Below are 17825 nucleotides of genomic sequence, written 5' to 3'. Positions count from 1 at the left end.
ATCATCAAAATTTCGCAAGAAATAAAAATATCGAGTTATTGTCGCGATATTATACCGAAAATAGTAAAAATATATTTTTTAAAAATGTTACTAGGTATAAATTTAAAATTTAAAAAGAAATTTTGAATATTTTATTTCGGTGATGATATCCCGAGAAAAACGTTAAAATTTGAAAATATCCCGAGAAATTTCCGTGCCGAGAAATTGCCGGGAAAAGATGTTTTGTCACAAAAGAGAGAGGGACGTGTGGAGCCTCGGTCCGTGTGATGCGTGGAGGCAGTGGCAGGAAATGGCGAGGTCGTGTTGCACGCGGAAGCTGTGCGGACAGCAGCAGCAGCAGCTGCAGCTCTGCAAGAAGAGGAAGAGGAGAAGAAATGGCCAATGATCGGAACGAGGCCCACCCATCCCAACCGTCCCTTTTTCATTGAAGAATAACCCAACCTCCTCTCTCTCTCTCTCTCTCCCCTTCCAAAAACCGCTGCTTTCCCATTTTCCAGGTGGAATAGGATCCGATCGGTTCTCATCTGCATTCCGCTGCTTCTCGCTTCTCTTGTAATCTCTTCGTTCTCGCCTGCTGTATATATTGTAGCTAGGGAGGGGAAGCTGGTGCGATCTTTCTCTTCTTAAAATGGCGGAATCGCCTAAACTGCTTTATATAGTCGTAGTCGACGACGACAATGGAGGAGGAGTCACAAGGATAGATGGAGAAGGGAATGTGTCTTTTCGGTACACGCGGCCCGTGCTTCAGAGCACTCTCCAGCTCATGGGATGCAAAGCACGCCACGCTTTCAAGGTTATTACTACTCTGATGAAAATGTACTGTCGATTTATCACGGAAAATTCCATTCCCTCTCTTCTGTTAGCTGATTTTGACGTTTTCTGTTTGCTGCTGCAGTTTCCGTTGACTCACTCGTTTTGTGGCTTTCCTTTGTTTGCGATGGAATGTCGATTTATTTGATGTCTTTCTTTGGACTTTCAAGCTTGTTTTTAGACCTGTTCAGTTGTTTTGGATGCGGTTAATGGAAGTTTGGTAAATCTGATTAAATCAGTCTGGGTGATTTTGTTTGTTTTTCAGTATGGAGTTTCTATCCCTGAGTTGCTCTGGTTTGTCTAGTTTGGGTGATTACCTTCCACTCAGAGCGACCAACTGGCCATCTGTTTCCTTGATGGGGTGGATGGCAGTTTGGTAATTTTGATAATATTATCTGGTAATTGTTGTTAATGCCTCGCTGAGGAGTTGCGGGCTTAGAATGCTGCAGTTTTTGTGTAGTTTGGGCCAATTCAGTTTATAGTCCTCTCTCTCTCTCTCTCTCTCTCTCTCTCTCTTTTCTGTGACGAGTGGCAATTTGGTAAATTTGCTTTAACTAGTCAATAGCCTCTTGGTTAGTTCCCTTGGGCTACATATTTTTGTAATTTAAGCGCGCCTCATATATTCCAGCTTCTCATCTTTCAGATATGGTGAATTGTCTGATGAATGTAATCTTTGTGTCTTGCGGAAGAGTTTGAAGAATCAGATATAGGTTGCTTTGTTATTTTATTATTGTTGTTATTATTATTGTTATTATTATTATTATTATTTTGCATATTAGGTTATTTTTTTCTTCTTTTGTTGGACTTCTTTTTCGCTATTCTTTCAGATGGATGACTGCCAATTTAGTTATTATTATTTAAAAAAAAAAAAAAAACTAAGTCAGTTTGATTTTGTTAATGATTCACCTTTCTCGGGTAAATGATGTTAAATCGTAGATAGTACATTTTGGAGATTTTTTGTGTATCTATTCCATTGAGAGTGGAGAGAATATATAGAATAAGTGGTAGATTTGTAGGACATCTTAACAGATATATCCATGAACCTATCTCTAGTATGTTCATACAGTGGTACATGGATATTGTATACTCTAACAAATGACAGGTTTGTTGAGGGGGTTTGTTTGGATATGCAATTGAATTGAATGGTGATCATTTAGTTCAATTGAAACAAAAGAAATCAGTTTATAGCAATGTGTTTTTATCATTCGTAATGATTACTCAACCTTAGACTGCAGTTAACATTCCTTTCAAGTCCCATTTGAAAGCAAAACAATTACAATTTGGAGCCTGTCCCTTGATATGAATACTAAAGAAGGTAACTGCAATCACATGATTACCTAAAAAAATAGAAAAAGAAAAACTGCAGTCAGGTGATTCCTACTTTATTGAACTGCCTATTGCAATTTGATTAAATTGTGCATTCAACTCCATCCTAACATGAAGAAGAAATAACAAACATGACTGAATTAGGGGTCAAAGCGATACAAAAGAGGCATCTCTCTTAAGAATATCAAAACTCATATTTAGTCTGTTTCTTGTTATGTGAAGGCGGTTGGAATTTCATTTTGGTAGATGTGCACCTGGTTAGCTTTCTAGGTTAGCAAAATACCTGTAAACAACTAAGTTGTTTGTTCTGCTGCATTGAATAAATTGTTTCTAATAAACTAACAAGTCAAAATAAATGACATATATATGGATCAGTGAAGAAAGTACATTTGCTGTGAAAACCCACAATGCCAAAATGCCCCTTACAACTACTTTCTTCCCTTGTTTTTAACATACACTTTATTCACTTTTCAGTCGTCAGATTTTTCCAGGTGTTTGTGGAGTGTAACCTAGGTATATGTATAGAGCAGCTCTGTCCCTTGTTTCTTTCTTTCCTTATATCAAGAAAAGCTAGGACCATGCCTCTTTGGGCTTCCCTTTAATTGATATCCTTCTCTAAATGAATGCCCTAAATCTCCCACGAGTAACTCTTCCACTTGTATTTCCATAGGGACTACATTCTAGGTAGTTGCCAATTTAATCAAAACACAAAGCTAACTAAGCTGGAGTTTTCTGTTTAAATGTCTCTAAAGTGGTAGAGGCTGCACATATAGGAAACCAAACCAATAGTTATCACTGACTATACGATCTAATCCTGATGCCAGTAGTGTTGCTGCATGGACGTTTGTCTATTTCTTGACTATATTCAATTGTATTCAGTTTGTTATTTTAACAATTTCTACCAATCTTATCATGGTATTAAATTGTCCTTATGTTATCCCTGTCTTTGTATCTGCATTGTAGATTTTGGGATATGTAGATCCTTGCCTTCTATCTCTCCTTTTCTGGCATCAGGCTTTCTATCATGTCCTATTTTGTGGTATAACTGGATCTAACTTTTGATTGTTTTTCCTTATTCCCTCATGGCTTTTGCTTCCAAAGGGCTCTATTTTGATTGATAACTCTGTCATTTTTTCTACATTTGTTTTAGAATTTCAGTTTGTATATGTGATGCCATTGTTGTCTGTTTTGTTCATGGTTTCTGAAGGATTGAAGCATTGAATTAGCTGTTCAGATCCCAGTTTATTTATTTATTTATTATTTATTATTTATTTATTTTTATTTATGTTCGTCTCCATTTTGAAAAATTTTCTGCAACTTCTTTTTTGTCACATAAGCTCTCATCAAGGACTTTGAGATTCAACCTCAAAAATACTCTTGCCACCATATCCAGTCTATTAGCATTAATGATAATATAATGCATAACTCTTTGGGGAAAAGAGGATAGTATATTGCATGCAACTTTATGTTTTTGCATCCACAGCCTCATCTGATAATATAACCATAACTAATAAAAGTCCACTTCCCCAAGTTTGCCCAATGTTTACCTCTATATTACACATATGATTATCGAGAACATCCTTGCAAGTTGGTTACATACTTCAAATTTAATTTTATTGGTGTGCTGTAAGTTTTTTTTTTTTTGCTTCATTGATGCCATAAGGCTTTGATGGTGATGATAATTGTATGATTATGAATATCAGCCGTGGCATTGTGCCGGTTAATCTTTTAACGAAGTGTACTATTTTCCTCTTATCAGATCAGCCGAAGGGTTTTTGAAGTGATGAGGAGCGAATGCCTCGGTGATGCTTTGCCTCCTGAGATGGAAACATTCCAATCTAATGCTTCCCAGCAATGGGTCCAGAAAGAAATTGGACATTATACAATTGGTTCCTTGGGTCAAGGAGAGGCTGGAGATGATTCGGTTGTGGTGAAGGATGAGAAAAGTAACACTGTACCATTTGAACTATACAAAAGACGCACGACTGTTGTTGTTAGAAGAGAGACTTTCTTGGATGTTGTTTGTGATTCTCTTTCTCAGTATAAGTATGTGGGCCCCAATCAGAGGGCTGACTTGGTATTGGCATGCAGGTAAATAATTTTGTCAGTTTCTTCTGACGTAACTAAAAACAGCTTTTCCTATGTCACCAATATGAAATGCATATGGCTTATATTTGAAACAGCCTATATGGTTACTTTGAAATGATTTCCCTTTGTCGTCCTATATAATTCCAAACTCATCTTGTGTCACTACAGTCTTTACTTATTACTTAGCTTGATTTATGTATTTTCATATGGCATGTTAAATGTGTATAGTCGAAATAACAGTCAATCAGATGGGAGGGCTGAGATTTGCACGATCACCTATTGCGCCCTGATAGAAATATGGCTACACAAATAAGAAACATGAGTACAACTTGGCGGTTTCTTGAAAACTAGTATACAGATGCAGGTATTGCTTCAGGAGATGAAGATGCAGTTGATGGGTCAGCAACTAATTGCAGCTATTTGGGGTTGATGGCCTAAGGACTGGGTGTTGTTAGATGCAAGGGGCTCGGTGGGAGGCATTGTGATAATCTGGGACACCAATCTGTGGGTTAGAGAAGACTGGTGGTGCATTAAGTTCTTTGTCTCAGTTCTTTTAAACGGATTTGGCAGCCAGTTTCATGTGGGTCTTCACTGCAGTGTAGGGCCCAAACTCTCTGGTGCGGCAGGTACAGTTTTGGGATGATTTGGACTCAGCTTCCGTGGTGTCTGGGGGGGTGACTTTGACTCATGAGATTCTCTTTCGAGAAGTTACAGGCTGTTGAATTGCTCAGATCATGAGAGAATTCTTGGAATGGGTCCAGAAGAATGAGTTAGGTGGATATTCCGATGGGAGACATCAAGTTTACTTGGTCTAATGGGATAGAAAGTAATATTATGTCTAAATTGGACAGATTTTTGGTCTCCTTGGATTGGGTGGGAAAGTACCCCCTTGTGCAGCAAAGAGGCCTTCTGAGCCCCATTCTGACCATTGCTCTATCCTTTTGGAGGTGGATGAGGATGATTAGGGCCCGTCGCCATTTTGGTTAGAGTTAGCTTGGTTAGAAGTGGAGGGGTTTATTGACTTAGCGAAGGAGCAGTGGTCGTTGTTCATGGCAGAGGGTCAAGCTGGTTTTATTCTTTTTCAGAAATTGAACCTTCTAAAGGGCAAGATCAACATTTGAAGGAAGGAGGCTCTTGCAACCTGGGAGTCTAAGTTGGGATCCATTCTTTGCAACATCGAAAGTCTAAATATTAAGGAAGAGTAGATGTAGTTCACGGAAGAGGAGAAGGCTACGAGACTAAATCTCTCTTGAATACAAAGAGCAGTTGAAGGAAGAGGAGAACAAGTAGCGATAATGACGTAGAGATAGTGTTCTAGGAGGGTAATAAGAATATGATTTTTTTTTTTTTTTTGCATGGTATTGCAAGTGCTAGGGCTAGGAATAACAAGATTTACAATGTAATGGTGGATGGGCTTAGGTTGAGGAAAGATCACATCTGTGATGCAGTAGTCCAATTTTATTAGATCTCTTGTCAGGGGAGAGGTGGGAGAGACCGCGGCTCAATAACTGCATATTTAGTGTGATTCCCAAAGATGAGTCTGGTTCCCTTTAGAATCTGGTTTTTGAGGAAGAGATCAAGGCAATGGTGGATGCTTTGGGGAGGGATAAGGCGTTGGGGCCGAACGGGTTTCCTTTGGCATTTTTTCATTTGTACTCGGAGCTAGTGCAAAGTGATATGAATGCTTTCTTTGTTGAGTTCTTTAAGAATGGTTGACTTTCATCTAAGTTTGCGGCTTTGTTTATTGCCTTAATTCTAAAGGAAGGAGCAGATTGTCTAAAGGATTTTAGGCCAATAAGTTTGATTGGTGGGGAGGGATAGGGCGTTGGGGCTGGACGGGTTTCCTTTAGCATTTTTTCATGTGTATTGGGAGCTGGTGCAAAGTGATATGAATGCTTTCTTCGTTGAGTTCTTTAAGAATGGTTGACTTTCATCTAATTTTGGGGCTTTGTTTATTGCTTTAATTCTAAAGAAGGAAGGAGCAGATTGTTTAAGGGATTTTAGGCTAATAAGTTCGATTGGTGGCCCCTATAAGATTTTAGCTAAAATGTTGGCTACCAGGTTCCGACCCATTCTCGAGCATGTCATTTGCAAAGTTCAAGGCGCATTTGTGGCAAGACTAATTTTAGATAGCGCGCTTATTGCTCATGAATGTATTGATTCTTGCCATAAGGCAGGAAGGCTATCATTTGTAAGTAGACATTGAACAGGGATACGATCACGTCATTTGGTGCTGACCAAGAATTCCCAAATTTGGATAGGCGTGGATGATACTTTTACATTACTGAGATGCAAATCAATGAGAAAAATACGTTGATTCTTGTGTTTGGATAGGAGATTTCTACTACAATGTATTGTAAATTTGTAATGATTATAAATTCCTTTAACCATCTCTTATTACATCTGCATTTGACCACTAAACTATATGTTGAATTATCTGATTAAACAAACATTGTAAAATTGTAATGATGGCGCTTCTGAGTTACAATACTGTCATAATTCTTTATCCAAACAGGCCCTCATTTTGCATTATGCTTGTAGCTAAAGTTTCAAAGAATGCACTGTTGCATGATTACCTTTGGATTGAATGTTATAAATAATGGGACAATCTATACAAGGCAACGTTGAGAGCTAGCAGCTAAAAGCCCATGAAGGCCAACCACGTATAAGACTTGTGCTATGTTGTCGACTCACCAAACATTATGCATGCAGCGGTGAGAGCCAGTGGCCTTAAAAACCTTGCAAAGGCCAACCACACGCTCAAACCCATGTGGGCAGCGGAGAGAGCCAGTGGCTTAAAAAGCCCGCGGAAGGCCAACCACGCGTGAGACTAATATCGCCTGTATTGCTCTTTGATAGTGTAATGGGGATGGGTGAGAGAAAATGCCCCCTCATGAATGGATCCGGGTTATACAGGCGAAAAAAAAGAGGGTCGCAATGTGAGCTCTTTGGTTCATCCGTAGATAGGCCAACCATTCGTAAGATCCCCTAGGTTCCTGGCTTAATTTCGGTAGAAACTCATGGGGAAGGGTTGACCTCCAAGTGAGCTCCCCCCTAATTGATGGACTGGCGGCCTTGGATTTGGTACCCAGACAAGTAGCCTTGCGAGCTCCGCCAACTCTAGAGAGTTACTGAGGCCAACCCTGCGTGTAAATCCTACCGAGTTCACCGCCCCGGTGGCTTTACTGGGCCCCTCTGATGGACTGCAGTGGGTGAACTCCCCAGGTAGCGGTGGTTCAGCGAACTCATAAGAGTTACAGAGGCCACTTGTGTAAGCCCTATTGGCTCCAAATGCTCGAGAGCCTAAAAAATTGTGGTTGCTCCAAATACTTAAGAGCTTAAACTATGGTCACTTCAAATACTCAAGAGCCTAAACTGTGTATGGCGCCTTAGGAATACTAATTGAACCCTAAGATAGTTTTGCATTATGGTTTCAAAGAATGCACTGTTGCATGATTACCTTTGGATTGAATGTTATAAATAATGGGGCAATCTATACAAGGCAACGTTGAGAGCCAGCGGCTAAAAGCCCATGAAGGCCAACCACGTATAAGACTTGTGCTATGTTGCCGACTCACCAAACATTATGCGTGTAGTAGTGAGAGCTAGTGGCCTTAAAAACCTCGCAAGGCCAACCACATGCTCAAACCCATGTGGGCAGCGGAGAGAGCCAGTGGCTTAAAAAGCCTGCGGAAGGCCAACCACTCATGAGACTAATGCTGCCTGTATTGCTCTTTGATAGCGTAATGGGGATGGGTGAGAGAAAATGCCCCATCATGAATGGATCCGGGTTATACAGGCAAAGAAAAACAGGGCCGCAGTGTGAGCTCTTTAGTTCATCCATAGATAGGCCAACCATGCATAAGATCCCCCAGGTTCCTGACTTGATTTCAGTAGAAACTCATGAGGAAGGGTTGACCTCCAAGTGAACTCCCCCCTAATTGATGGACTGGCGGCCTTGGATTTGGTACCCAGATAGGTAGCCTTGCGAGCTCCGCCAACTCTAGAGAGTTACTGAGGCCAACCCTGCGCGTAAATCCTACCGAGTTCACCGCCCCAGTGGCTTTACTGGGCCCCTCTGATGGACTGTGGTGGGTGGACTCCCTAGGCAGCGGTGGTTCAATGAGCTCATAAGAGTTACAGAGGCCACTTGCGTAAGCCCTATTGGCTCTAAATACTCGAGAGCCTAAAAAATTGTGGTTGTTCCAAATACATTAGAGCTTAAACTGTGGTCACTTCAAATACTCAAGAGCCTAAACTGTGTATGGCGCCTTAGGAATACTAACTGAACCCTAAGATAGGTTTTGCCCATTAAAAAGAACATTGCATAGTGCATGTCGACAAGTGAAGAATTATGCTATTGCCACGTTATGCCTTTAAATTACGAGATTATATGCAATATGCAATGGAAACTTAAACTGATATAAAAGAAAACCATCATTCATGAATATACTCTCATCATGTTATGTCCCTGAATTAATGAGAACATGCAAATGAGGCATAAATTATTAATAGACAAATATCTACGATTATTTGATGGAATGTGCAAATAATCCATGCCATTCATGTTTATAAGCTTTTAGGGAAAAAAAAAAAATGCTAAAACTTTATACATATCGTGAAAATTTTTGATACAGGATGGTCAAGCCATTACAATTACTCAGAAAAACCCAAAGCAAACATAAACTTCTGCAAATCCTGTTTAAATTGAACTTGGGCCGCGATAATATTACGTTTAGCTTCAATAATTAGTTTGGCTTAGTCAGGAGTACTGGCCAACTCTTGCTCCAATGAAACGGCAGATGCTTTGTCTTTGGAAAGTTCTGATTTCTCAAGATCAACTATGTTGTACTCTGCGATATCACCCTTGATGTTGCTTATCTTCAGCTCCTCTATCTGTTTCTGAGCTTCAAGACTGGCTATTTGCTCGTTAATAGCCACCAAAGTCAGCTCAGAGGTCTTTAATTGTTCTTGAAGAGAATTAAACTCCCTATTATAGCCAAAAATAGTGGCTGAAGTTATGGAAATCTTATCTTTGAGAAGTAGTAATTCCTCTTAATCGTGAAGGACTTTTGGTGCAATAACCATATTGCGAGCCGATTCAAGTTGTTGCGGAGAAGCACAAAAATGAATCAAGGAATCATGCAGTGGCGAAATGTTGATCTTGGTCAGTCTTGTAGAATTATCCAAAACCGCCAGAGCATCGCTAAGAAAAGGCCACTGTTCTTGATCTTGAAACATATAGGCTACAACTAGTAGAGCATTCTTGACTATGATAAGTTTGTATGGAGGAATAGAGAATTGGAGGGGCCAAGGAATGTTTTCTGCCCTCCTCCATTGCTCCAACAACCACAAATAGAGTGGGTCTGTTAGCATCCGCCCATTTGGAGGGAGTACCACCAAGCTGAGCCAATAGGCCAAGAAGACGGCTAGCTCGCCAATTTTTCTATATTTTGCTGGCCCCTTGATCTTTTGTCGTAGACCATTCAGTTCTTGGCTGTGGTTTCCAGCAAAGCTGCAGAATCAAAAGAAAAATGTTTTAAAGAGAATTAATGAAGAAGTACATGAAGATACTAGTAAACCTAGAAAAGAAAAAAACATATCGTAGATCTCTTGTGAAATGCGCAAGCCAGATGAGGTTAAGGACTTTTCTAATATCTGGAAACTTCGCCATTTCTCTGAAGAGTTCTATGGCGGTCTCTAAGACTTTCGGTTGACAACTTGTGGGAGAAAAGTGGGCGAACTCTTCATTTGTGGGCACGTACTCATCAAAGAAACAACCTGTGATGGGAAGACCGACCATTTTGTAAACGTCCCACAGTGTGATGCTGACTTCACCAATAGGAAGGTGAAAGGAGTTGGTGGTAGGGCACCAATAATTCAGGAAGCCCTTGAATACGGCCACATCTCTATAGAAATAGTCGGATGTGACTTCAATCGCGTTAAGAAGATCGATCTTTATCAGGATGCCCAAATGCTTCTTGATTATTGCTTTAGCCCAAGCGTTGTAGTAATTGGGTGAGGACAAGAAGCCATGAGTCCAGAACTCTTATGTGCCGCACAGGGAGTCTCGGGTACGAAAGTGTTGTTACGTGGTCTTGAAGAAACGAGTTAGGAAGAGGTTGCGAGGGTTATAGCATGGCATTAAAAACCTCATGGGAGAGATTTTGTCAGTCCTTTGCCTTGGACCCCTATCTAGCAAAAGACCCTCTAGATTTGTGGCTCCCTCATAGCCCAATGGGTTGTGTAAAGGATCCAATTTGCGTCATTTTGTCCGTAGGTTCTCTATAGAGAATCGAGAGGTGGTAGCGAATGAAGACGCTTCCTGTTAAACTCCTTGATCTTTTCTTGTAGTTGTTGCCCCTTGCTCTTCGACTATTTTGTCGTCGTAAAAGAGGGAGGGGTAGTGGCTTCTCTGTTGGACAACATGGAGCTATCTGTCCGTAGGTTTGAGGTGGCCTTTAACTAGTCCTCCCATTCTGTTTCACGACCCTCTTGAGGAGGTCTTTCTATATCCCCCATTACTATAGCCTGGCGAATTGGGCTTGCCAGACATGATATTCTTTCAAAAAAATTTATTGTTGGTGGATTTGGTTCTTTGAATAGAGAAGGACAACTAACCGTGGTTTTGACCCTTTTTCTATGGTGATCGTCAGTTTGGGGGAATTGAATATTTTGAGGTCCCTTAACTCCTATGAGTCTGATGGGTTGGAGTTGAGGGTTCTTGGTTGGACCCATGGGATTTCTTACTCTTTGCCATTGTGACGAGAAAAAGAAGAAAAGATCAGGTGAAATTTCGGCAGTTCGGGGACTTGGGCAAATTTTTGCTGAAGCAGGGGACTGTTGCACGGTTGCGCAAAGCAGGTCTATTGTGCGATTGTGCAAAAGGATGATGTAGCTTGAACTAGAAGTAAGAAGTGAAGTAAGTAAAATGAAGGGCGGCTAGTTTATATAGGCTGTAGGACCCCATTGGCTATTGTGCAATCATGCAAAAGGATAATGAAGTCTGAACTAGAAGTAAGAAGCGAAGTAAAACGAAGGGCGACTGGTTTATATAGGCTGCGGGACCCGATTGGCTGTTGTGTGGACCCGATCATGCAACAAGTGTGTTGCACGATCGTGCAATGGATGATTATGAAGAGGAGTTTTTGCGTTGATAGAGGGTTAATCCTCCGTTTGAATTTCTCCAAGAAGAATTCAAAAGAAGATCGAGGGGGCATTTGTTGGCGCACAAAGTTTGTTGCGCAGTCGCACAACAGGAACATATTGCGCTATCGCGCAAAGCATTGAGTTGTGTGATTGTGCAACTAAATAAAAAGGTAGAGAGGAAAAGGAAGCAATGGAAGAGAGGTCAGCGGCCCAATTGAACTAGTATGGAATTCGTGCAACAGAGGAATGCTGCGGGCTGGCGCATATATGGGGCTTCACACATGCGAAAGCCTATAAATACCTCTCCTCCCCTCTCATTCGCATATTGGATAAATCCGAGAGCTTTAGGAGTTGAAGATTTGCATAATTCAAGTATCAAGTGGGTTGCGGCGCGAGAAGAAAAAAGAAGGAAGAAGGAAGATGAAGAAGTTGTTGCGATGACAGGCTTGTTGCACAACTGCGCAAGCAACGCAACACAAGTCCTGCAAAGCCAAAATGTTATGTTTTCTTGCAGATTTATCTTGGATTCGTCATCTAATGCATATCTTATGTGGATTCATCGTGGATCTGTTATCCTATGCGTATCTTATGCGTATTGGTGTGAAGCTTGGGTTCCAAACCTGCATAACTCTTCTGTCATTGCGACAAACATTCTACAAGTTGGAATGCTGTCGAATTTTTTGCTGGGCTATATTTTCTGCAGATAAGTATTCTTCTTTCCGATGCATTGTCATTTCTGCTTATGGTCCTAATGAAGATTCTTTAAGGTCCAATTTCTGGGATGAGCTGACTGCCATTAGACAGTCCTATTCAGTGCCTTACTGTTATGTGGGTGATTTCAACGTCATTCGTTTTGCTGAGGAGCACTCTTGCAGAAGGAGATCAAGTCTCGCAATGCACTCGTTCTCCGACTGGATTCAAGCCCAGGAACTAGTGGATCTGCCCCTCATAGGAGCCAAATTCACTTGGTCCAATGGCCGTAGATCCCAGATTCAGTCGAGATTAGACAAGTTACTCCTATCTACGGACTGGATTGAGGAGTTCCCGTCTGCGACCCGGATTGCTCTTCCTAGAACAACTTCGGATCACTGCCCTATCCTCCTCTCGGTTATCAACGACGATTGAGGCCCCAAACCATTCAAATTCAACTCTACTTGGCTCAGCATCGAGGGTTTTAATCAGAAAGTAGTGGAGTGGTGGGCCTCCTTTCACGCTAACGATTTCGCTAGTCACAGGCTGATGTGCAAGCTTCGTCCCCTAAAGGAAAAATTAAAAGATAGGAAGAAAGATGAGCTTCGGAAGAGAGACTGCGAAATTGAGGCTTTATTCACAGAGCTGCAACAGATTGATTCCGGGATGGAAGGCAATGTCCTTCCACTGGAGGTGTTATCCAGACGCATTCAGATTATTCAGTCCATTTCCTCCAGAACCCTGGAAGATGAATTAACTTGGAAGGTTAAATTGAGAGCTACATGGATCTCTGAGGGCAATAAGAATACTAAGTATTTCCACAGCTTAGCTAACATGAGCTCGGGCTAAAGCTATTCATAGCATTTCAGTGGACGGCAGATAAGTTGATGATAGAGACGAGATTTCGGAAGCAGCGGTGCTCCATTTTAGATCAGTTCTCTCTTCTGAAGGTTGGTCCAGGCCTCGGTTGGATGGGATCCATTTCCTCTCGCTCTTAAGTTCGGAAGCAGATCGGCTGGAGGCTCCTTTCTCGGAAGAGGAGGTTAAAGAGGCCATCGATGCGATGGATGGAGATAAGTCTCTTGGGCCTGATGGATTCCCTATGAGTTTCTTTCACTCGTTCTAGGACACTATGCGCCTTGACGTCATAAACTTCCTCAACGAATTCCACGCCAGGGGAAAGCTCTCCAAGGGTATCGGAGCTTCTTTCATCGCTCTCATCCCCAAAGTTCCTGGAGCAAACTCTTTCTCCGAATTCAGGCCTATCAGTCTGATTAACAGCCCATATAAAATTCTGGCTAAAATCCTATCCATAAGGCTAGCTTCTGTGATGGAAAAGTTGATATCCAAGTATCAAAATGCTTTTATTAAGGGAAGACAGATCGTTGATGGTGCGCTAATAGCTAATGAAATTCTTCACTCCTATCATAGGACTGAGATTAAATCTGTCTTTTGTAAGCTCGACATAGAGAAGGCTTACGACCATGTGGACTGGGAATTTCTTCAATACATGCTTATCCGCATGGGTTTTGGTGAGAAATGGAGGAATTGGATGAAGGCCTGTGTTGAATCTCCTCACTTTTCAGTCATTCTCAACGGTGTCCCGAAAGGTTTTTTCCCCAGCTCGAGGGGCTTACGCCAGGGTGACCCTCTCTCCCCTCTTATATTCCTTATAATAGTTGAGGCTCTCTCCCAGATGATGCTAAAGGGCCAAAGTGCTGGGCTGTTCAAAGGCATCTCGATGCCAGGGGTGGCCACGCCGATATCTCATATTCAATTTGCGGATGATACGTTGATCATTTGCGAAGCGGGGTTTGAAGCCATTATAAATCTTCACACGACTATTAGATGTTTTGAGGTCATGTCTGGGTTGCGCATTAATATGGCCAAATCTAAAGTCTTCGGGATTAATATTTCCGAGCTGGACCTAAATTCTTTTGCTCCGGTTTTGGGTTGCTCGATTGCCCCTCTCCCGACGTTCTTCGTGGGCCTGCCGCTTGTCATTGGTACCCCTCCGCTATCTATGTGGGACAAGGTGGTGGATAAATTCCAAAAGACGTTGGCCAGATGGAAATGTAGGTACTTGTCAATGGGGGGCAGGCTCACGCTTATAAAAGCTGCCTTGTCGAAAATTTCCATATATTTCATGTCCCTCTTTATCTGTTCGTCAGTCATTCTATGTCGGATCGACAAGTTGAGAAGAGATTTTTTTGTGGAGCGGCAAGGAAAATCAGAAGAAATTCCATCTCTTGGATTGGCAAGAGGTCTGCAGACACTTCCAAGATGGAGGCGCAAGCGTCAAAAACCTGAAGATGATGAACAAGGCTCTCCTGGGCAAGTGGACCTGGAGACTCGGTTCGGAGCCGGAAGCTTTATGGAACACTGTCATCAAAGGGAAATATGGGTCATCCTCGGGAGGTTGGTGGACCAGGGATTCTTCAGCCTACAGAGCTTCTCACATTTGGAAAGTAATCCTTCGTTCCAAAAATCTGGTAATGGAGAATATTGCTTTTCAGTTGGGGAACGGGGTCAGCGATTCGGTTTTGGGAGGACCACTGGTTAGGGGAGAGGAGTTTGAGGGACAGCTTCCCATCTATTTATCGCCTGCCTGTCAAGAAGGATAGGCCCATTGACAACTTTTTCTCCCAAATGGAGTTTGGTTTAGTGTGGGATATCAGCTGCTGTAGAAATCTTTACGACTGGGAGGTTCCGCATTTTGCTGAGCTTCTTCATTGCTTATCCAGGGTTACCCTGACCCAGTCCAAACTGGATAAAATTATCTGGACTAAAGATAAATCCTCCCATTTCTCGGGTGAAATCCCTATACGCTACTCTTCTCCCCTCCTCTCCCCTTGCAATGTTGGCTTCTTCGTTTATCTGGAAATATCCCGTCCCCCCCATAATATATCTGTTTTGCTTGGCTAGCCTCTAGGAATCGGATCCTCGCCTTAGACAACCTCATGAAGAAAGGTATGCAGCTCGCCAACATCTGTCTATGTTGCATGGGCTATGAAGAATCTGTCGATCACCTCCTCGTGCACTGTTCGTTCGTTTCTTAGATCCAGCAAGATTTTTTTTCAAGCTTCAACGTCTGCGGATGCGTGCCACCTTCTGCCTCCTCTTTTCTTGCTTACTGGCACAGCTTCAAGTTGGGTAAAATCAGATCTAAGGTTTGGAAAATGGCAATCGTGGCTATCTGGTGGGCAGTCTGGAAGGAGAGAAACGATAGATGCTTCAACAATGCGCAAGCTTCGGCTCAAGTTGTGGGATCGAGAGCAAAAAAACTGCTCATAGAATGGGCCTCTAATGTGTTTACTCTTAGAGATTTTAACTTTCTCTTTTTAGGCTTGTAGTGTTTTTGTTTTTTGGTTCTGGCTCTGCTATCTCAACAGCCCCCCTTGTTTCCTTCCTCCGTTTTTAATATAATCCTGTTGCTTTAAAAAAAAAAATATTTACTTGTCATTTAATATTTGCACAATTAATTGTACTTTGTATTGGAATCAAGGGCAAGGTGAGGAATGTAATAAGAATCCAGATTAACGAAATAATTAATGACGAGTATTCTTGGTTCAGACTACTTCTGTTATTGTCAAATATAGATATTCCAATCTCCGAGGCACATTTCCAATCGAAACACCCTATACTTCCAAAATGTCAATAAAATGATGTACCGGTATTTGTTTCCAAATAACCATTACTCCTATTCTTTCACCTTTCCCTTCTCCTTTGAAATACATTGATATTGGTAGAATTGTGTTGCTTGTTACCTTACATATAAGGTATTGGTCTTCTTTCAGATATCAAATCTTATCCACCAATCTGTGCTTTTGGCAATTGTTATTTATTTATTTATTTTTTACTTTGAATTTCTTCTTTTGTTACAGAATTCGAGAGAGGAAGGAATCTGTCACTATTCTGTTGTGCGGCACAAGTGGGTGTGGCAAATCTACTTTGTCTGCATTGCTGGTACTTCTGTTCTTCACATGTATTTTGTTCAGTAGCCTCAATTTGATTTGCATACAAACTTTTTTATTTTATTTTATTTTCTCTGGTTGTTTACTTTAGCATAGTTGGAAGAACCCAAGCTTATTGTAATTGTTCGCACTATATTGTAGTTTGAAGTCCTTTCCCCTGGACGATGGGCTGCACCATTGAATTGTGTGGATTAGATAGGCAGACAATGATGGATTGCTCTAGGCCCAAAATTCATCCTTGCGGTATGATTGTGGACATCAGGAACTTAGTTGCACAATTCTTCCAAGTTCTAACTAGGTGCTGCTATTGCTTTGAATCACACTTCAGGCTCATGCTCTTGCTTCAAATTGCATTTCAGGCTAGTGCTTTTGCTTATGCTTCCTACCTGTTATACTTGAAAACATTATGAAATAGACACTTCCTGGCTCCTGCACCTGAATTTGTTGGCCCTTTGCTTGGTGCTTCGTGTAACTATAATCAAGAATCTGTAAAATTGATGGGAAGACAATTCAGGAACCTTCCTTTTTACAGTCTCTTAATTGGTCTATGATCATCCAACGAGGACATTCCAGACTGTACCTCTGTGTAATGCCATATGGCATATGTTTACTGCATTATATGCTTTTAGTGGTATCATCTACAAAGTACAGACTTGGAGGATGGAGGAAGGTAGGGAGGGAAGGAGGGTGGGAGAGAGGGAGGGACCGAGGGATTTCTCTGTCACTGTGTTTGTGCTACTGAAATAGAATCAACTTATGTCACCATGTTTGTGCCACTGAAATAGAATTAACTTATGCCATTATTTTTTTAGTTACCATTCAAATTTCAGATGCATTGCATTTATGAAAGGGGAAGGATGGAGGGATTGATTTTTTCTGTGAATGTTTTCTGCATCTTAAATTGAATGAACTCATTCATTACTGTTCAATACAATTCGCAGATAATGTTTTTTAATCAATTTATTCGCAGATATTATTCTGATGCAGCTGAATTTATGAATTGCTTTTTTCTTTTGCCCAACTTTTTTTTTTTATGACGTCAGGGTGTCCCCGCCCCATTTTGCCTAACTTTCTTATTCTAATAATTTAAATGTAAAAAGTGCAGCTAAACTAAAATGCGTCTGTGAATTGCACTCAAAACCAATGCATATCTGCATATAATCTTTCAGGGAAAATGCGATCACAGCTCTTATCTGAGATTGAGTAGGATTTCCTACCCCCATCCCTCCAGAGCATTTATCTGAGCACTGACATTCTTTGACAGGGTAGCAGATTGGGTATTACTACTGTGATTTCCACTGATTCTATTCGGCACATGATGAGGAGCTTTGTGGATGAAAAGCAAAATCCTCTGCTCTGGGCTTCAACATATCATGCTGGGGAATTCTTAGATCCAGTTGCAGTTGCAGAAGCGAAGGCCAAACGGAAAGCGAAGAAATTAGCAGGAATCTTGCACTCACTCATCAAGGATGAATTATCTGATGGAGCTTCTAGTGAGAAACCTGACAGCAGACCTGCAGATGTCAGTTCTACTTCTACTACTGAATTGATTGGTGTGAAGCAGATGGCGATTGAAGGATTTAAAGCACAAAGTGAGATGGTTATTGACAGTCTTGATCGCCTGATCACTGCATGGGAAGAGCGAAAAGAATCAGTGGTTGTTGAGGGTGTTCACTTGAGCCTCAATTTTGTGGTGGGTAGTTTTTTCGCAGCATAGTTGGCAGCTTTCTTACTGCCTCCTCTTTTTTTTTTTCCCCATAAAATAGGCAGATGCGTACAAATCCCTTG

The 17825-nt window shown here is 41.4% G+C and overlaps 1 protein-coding gene across 2 annotated transcripts in view; it reads left to right on the top strand.

Moving 5' to 3' along the window:
• The first annotated feature begins 246 nt into the window (after positions 1-246).
• The window catches only part of LOC131224847 (P-loop NTPase domain-containing protein LPA1 homolog 2-like), a 79139-nt gene continuing 61560 nt past the window's right edge, over positions 247-17825 (top strand). The window contains exons 1-4 of one of the 2 annotated variants that reach the window (XR_009161195.1): positions 247-793; positions 3896-4227; positions 15948-16029; positions 17302-17730. Coding sequence is in view for 1 of the 2 variants with exons in the window: in XM_058220270.1 (XP_058076253.1) it covers positions 629-793; positions 3896-4227; positions 15948-16029; positions 17302-17730 (1008 nt within the window). In the remaining variant the exon portion in view is untranslated. The remainder of the gene's footprint in view (positions 794-3895; positions 4228-15947; positions 16030-17301; positions 17731-17825) is intronic. The other variant, XM_058220270.1, reaches the window with a different exon arrangement.

The sequence above is a fragment of the Magnolia sinica genome, chromosome 14, assembly GCF_029962835.1.
Source record: "Magnolia sinica isolate HGM2019 chromosome 14, MsV1, whole genome shotgun sequence".
NCBI lineage: Eukaryota > Viridiplantae > Streptophyta > Magnoliopsida > Magnoliales > Magnoliaceae > Magnolia > Magnolia sinica.
Note: the sequence above shows the minus strand (reverse complement) of the source record. Positions and strands in the feature narration are given on the sequence as shown.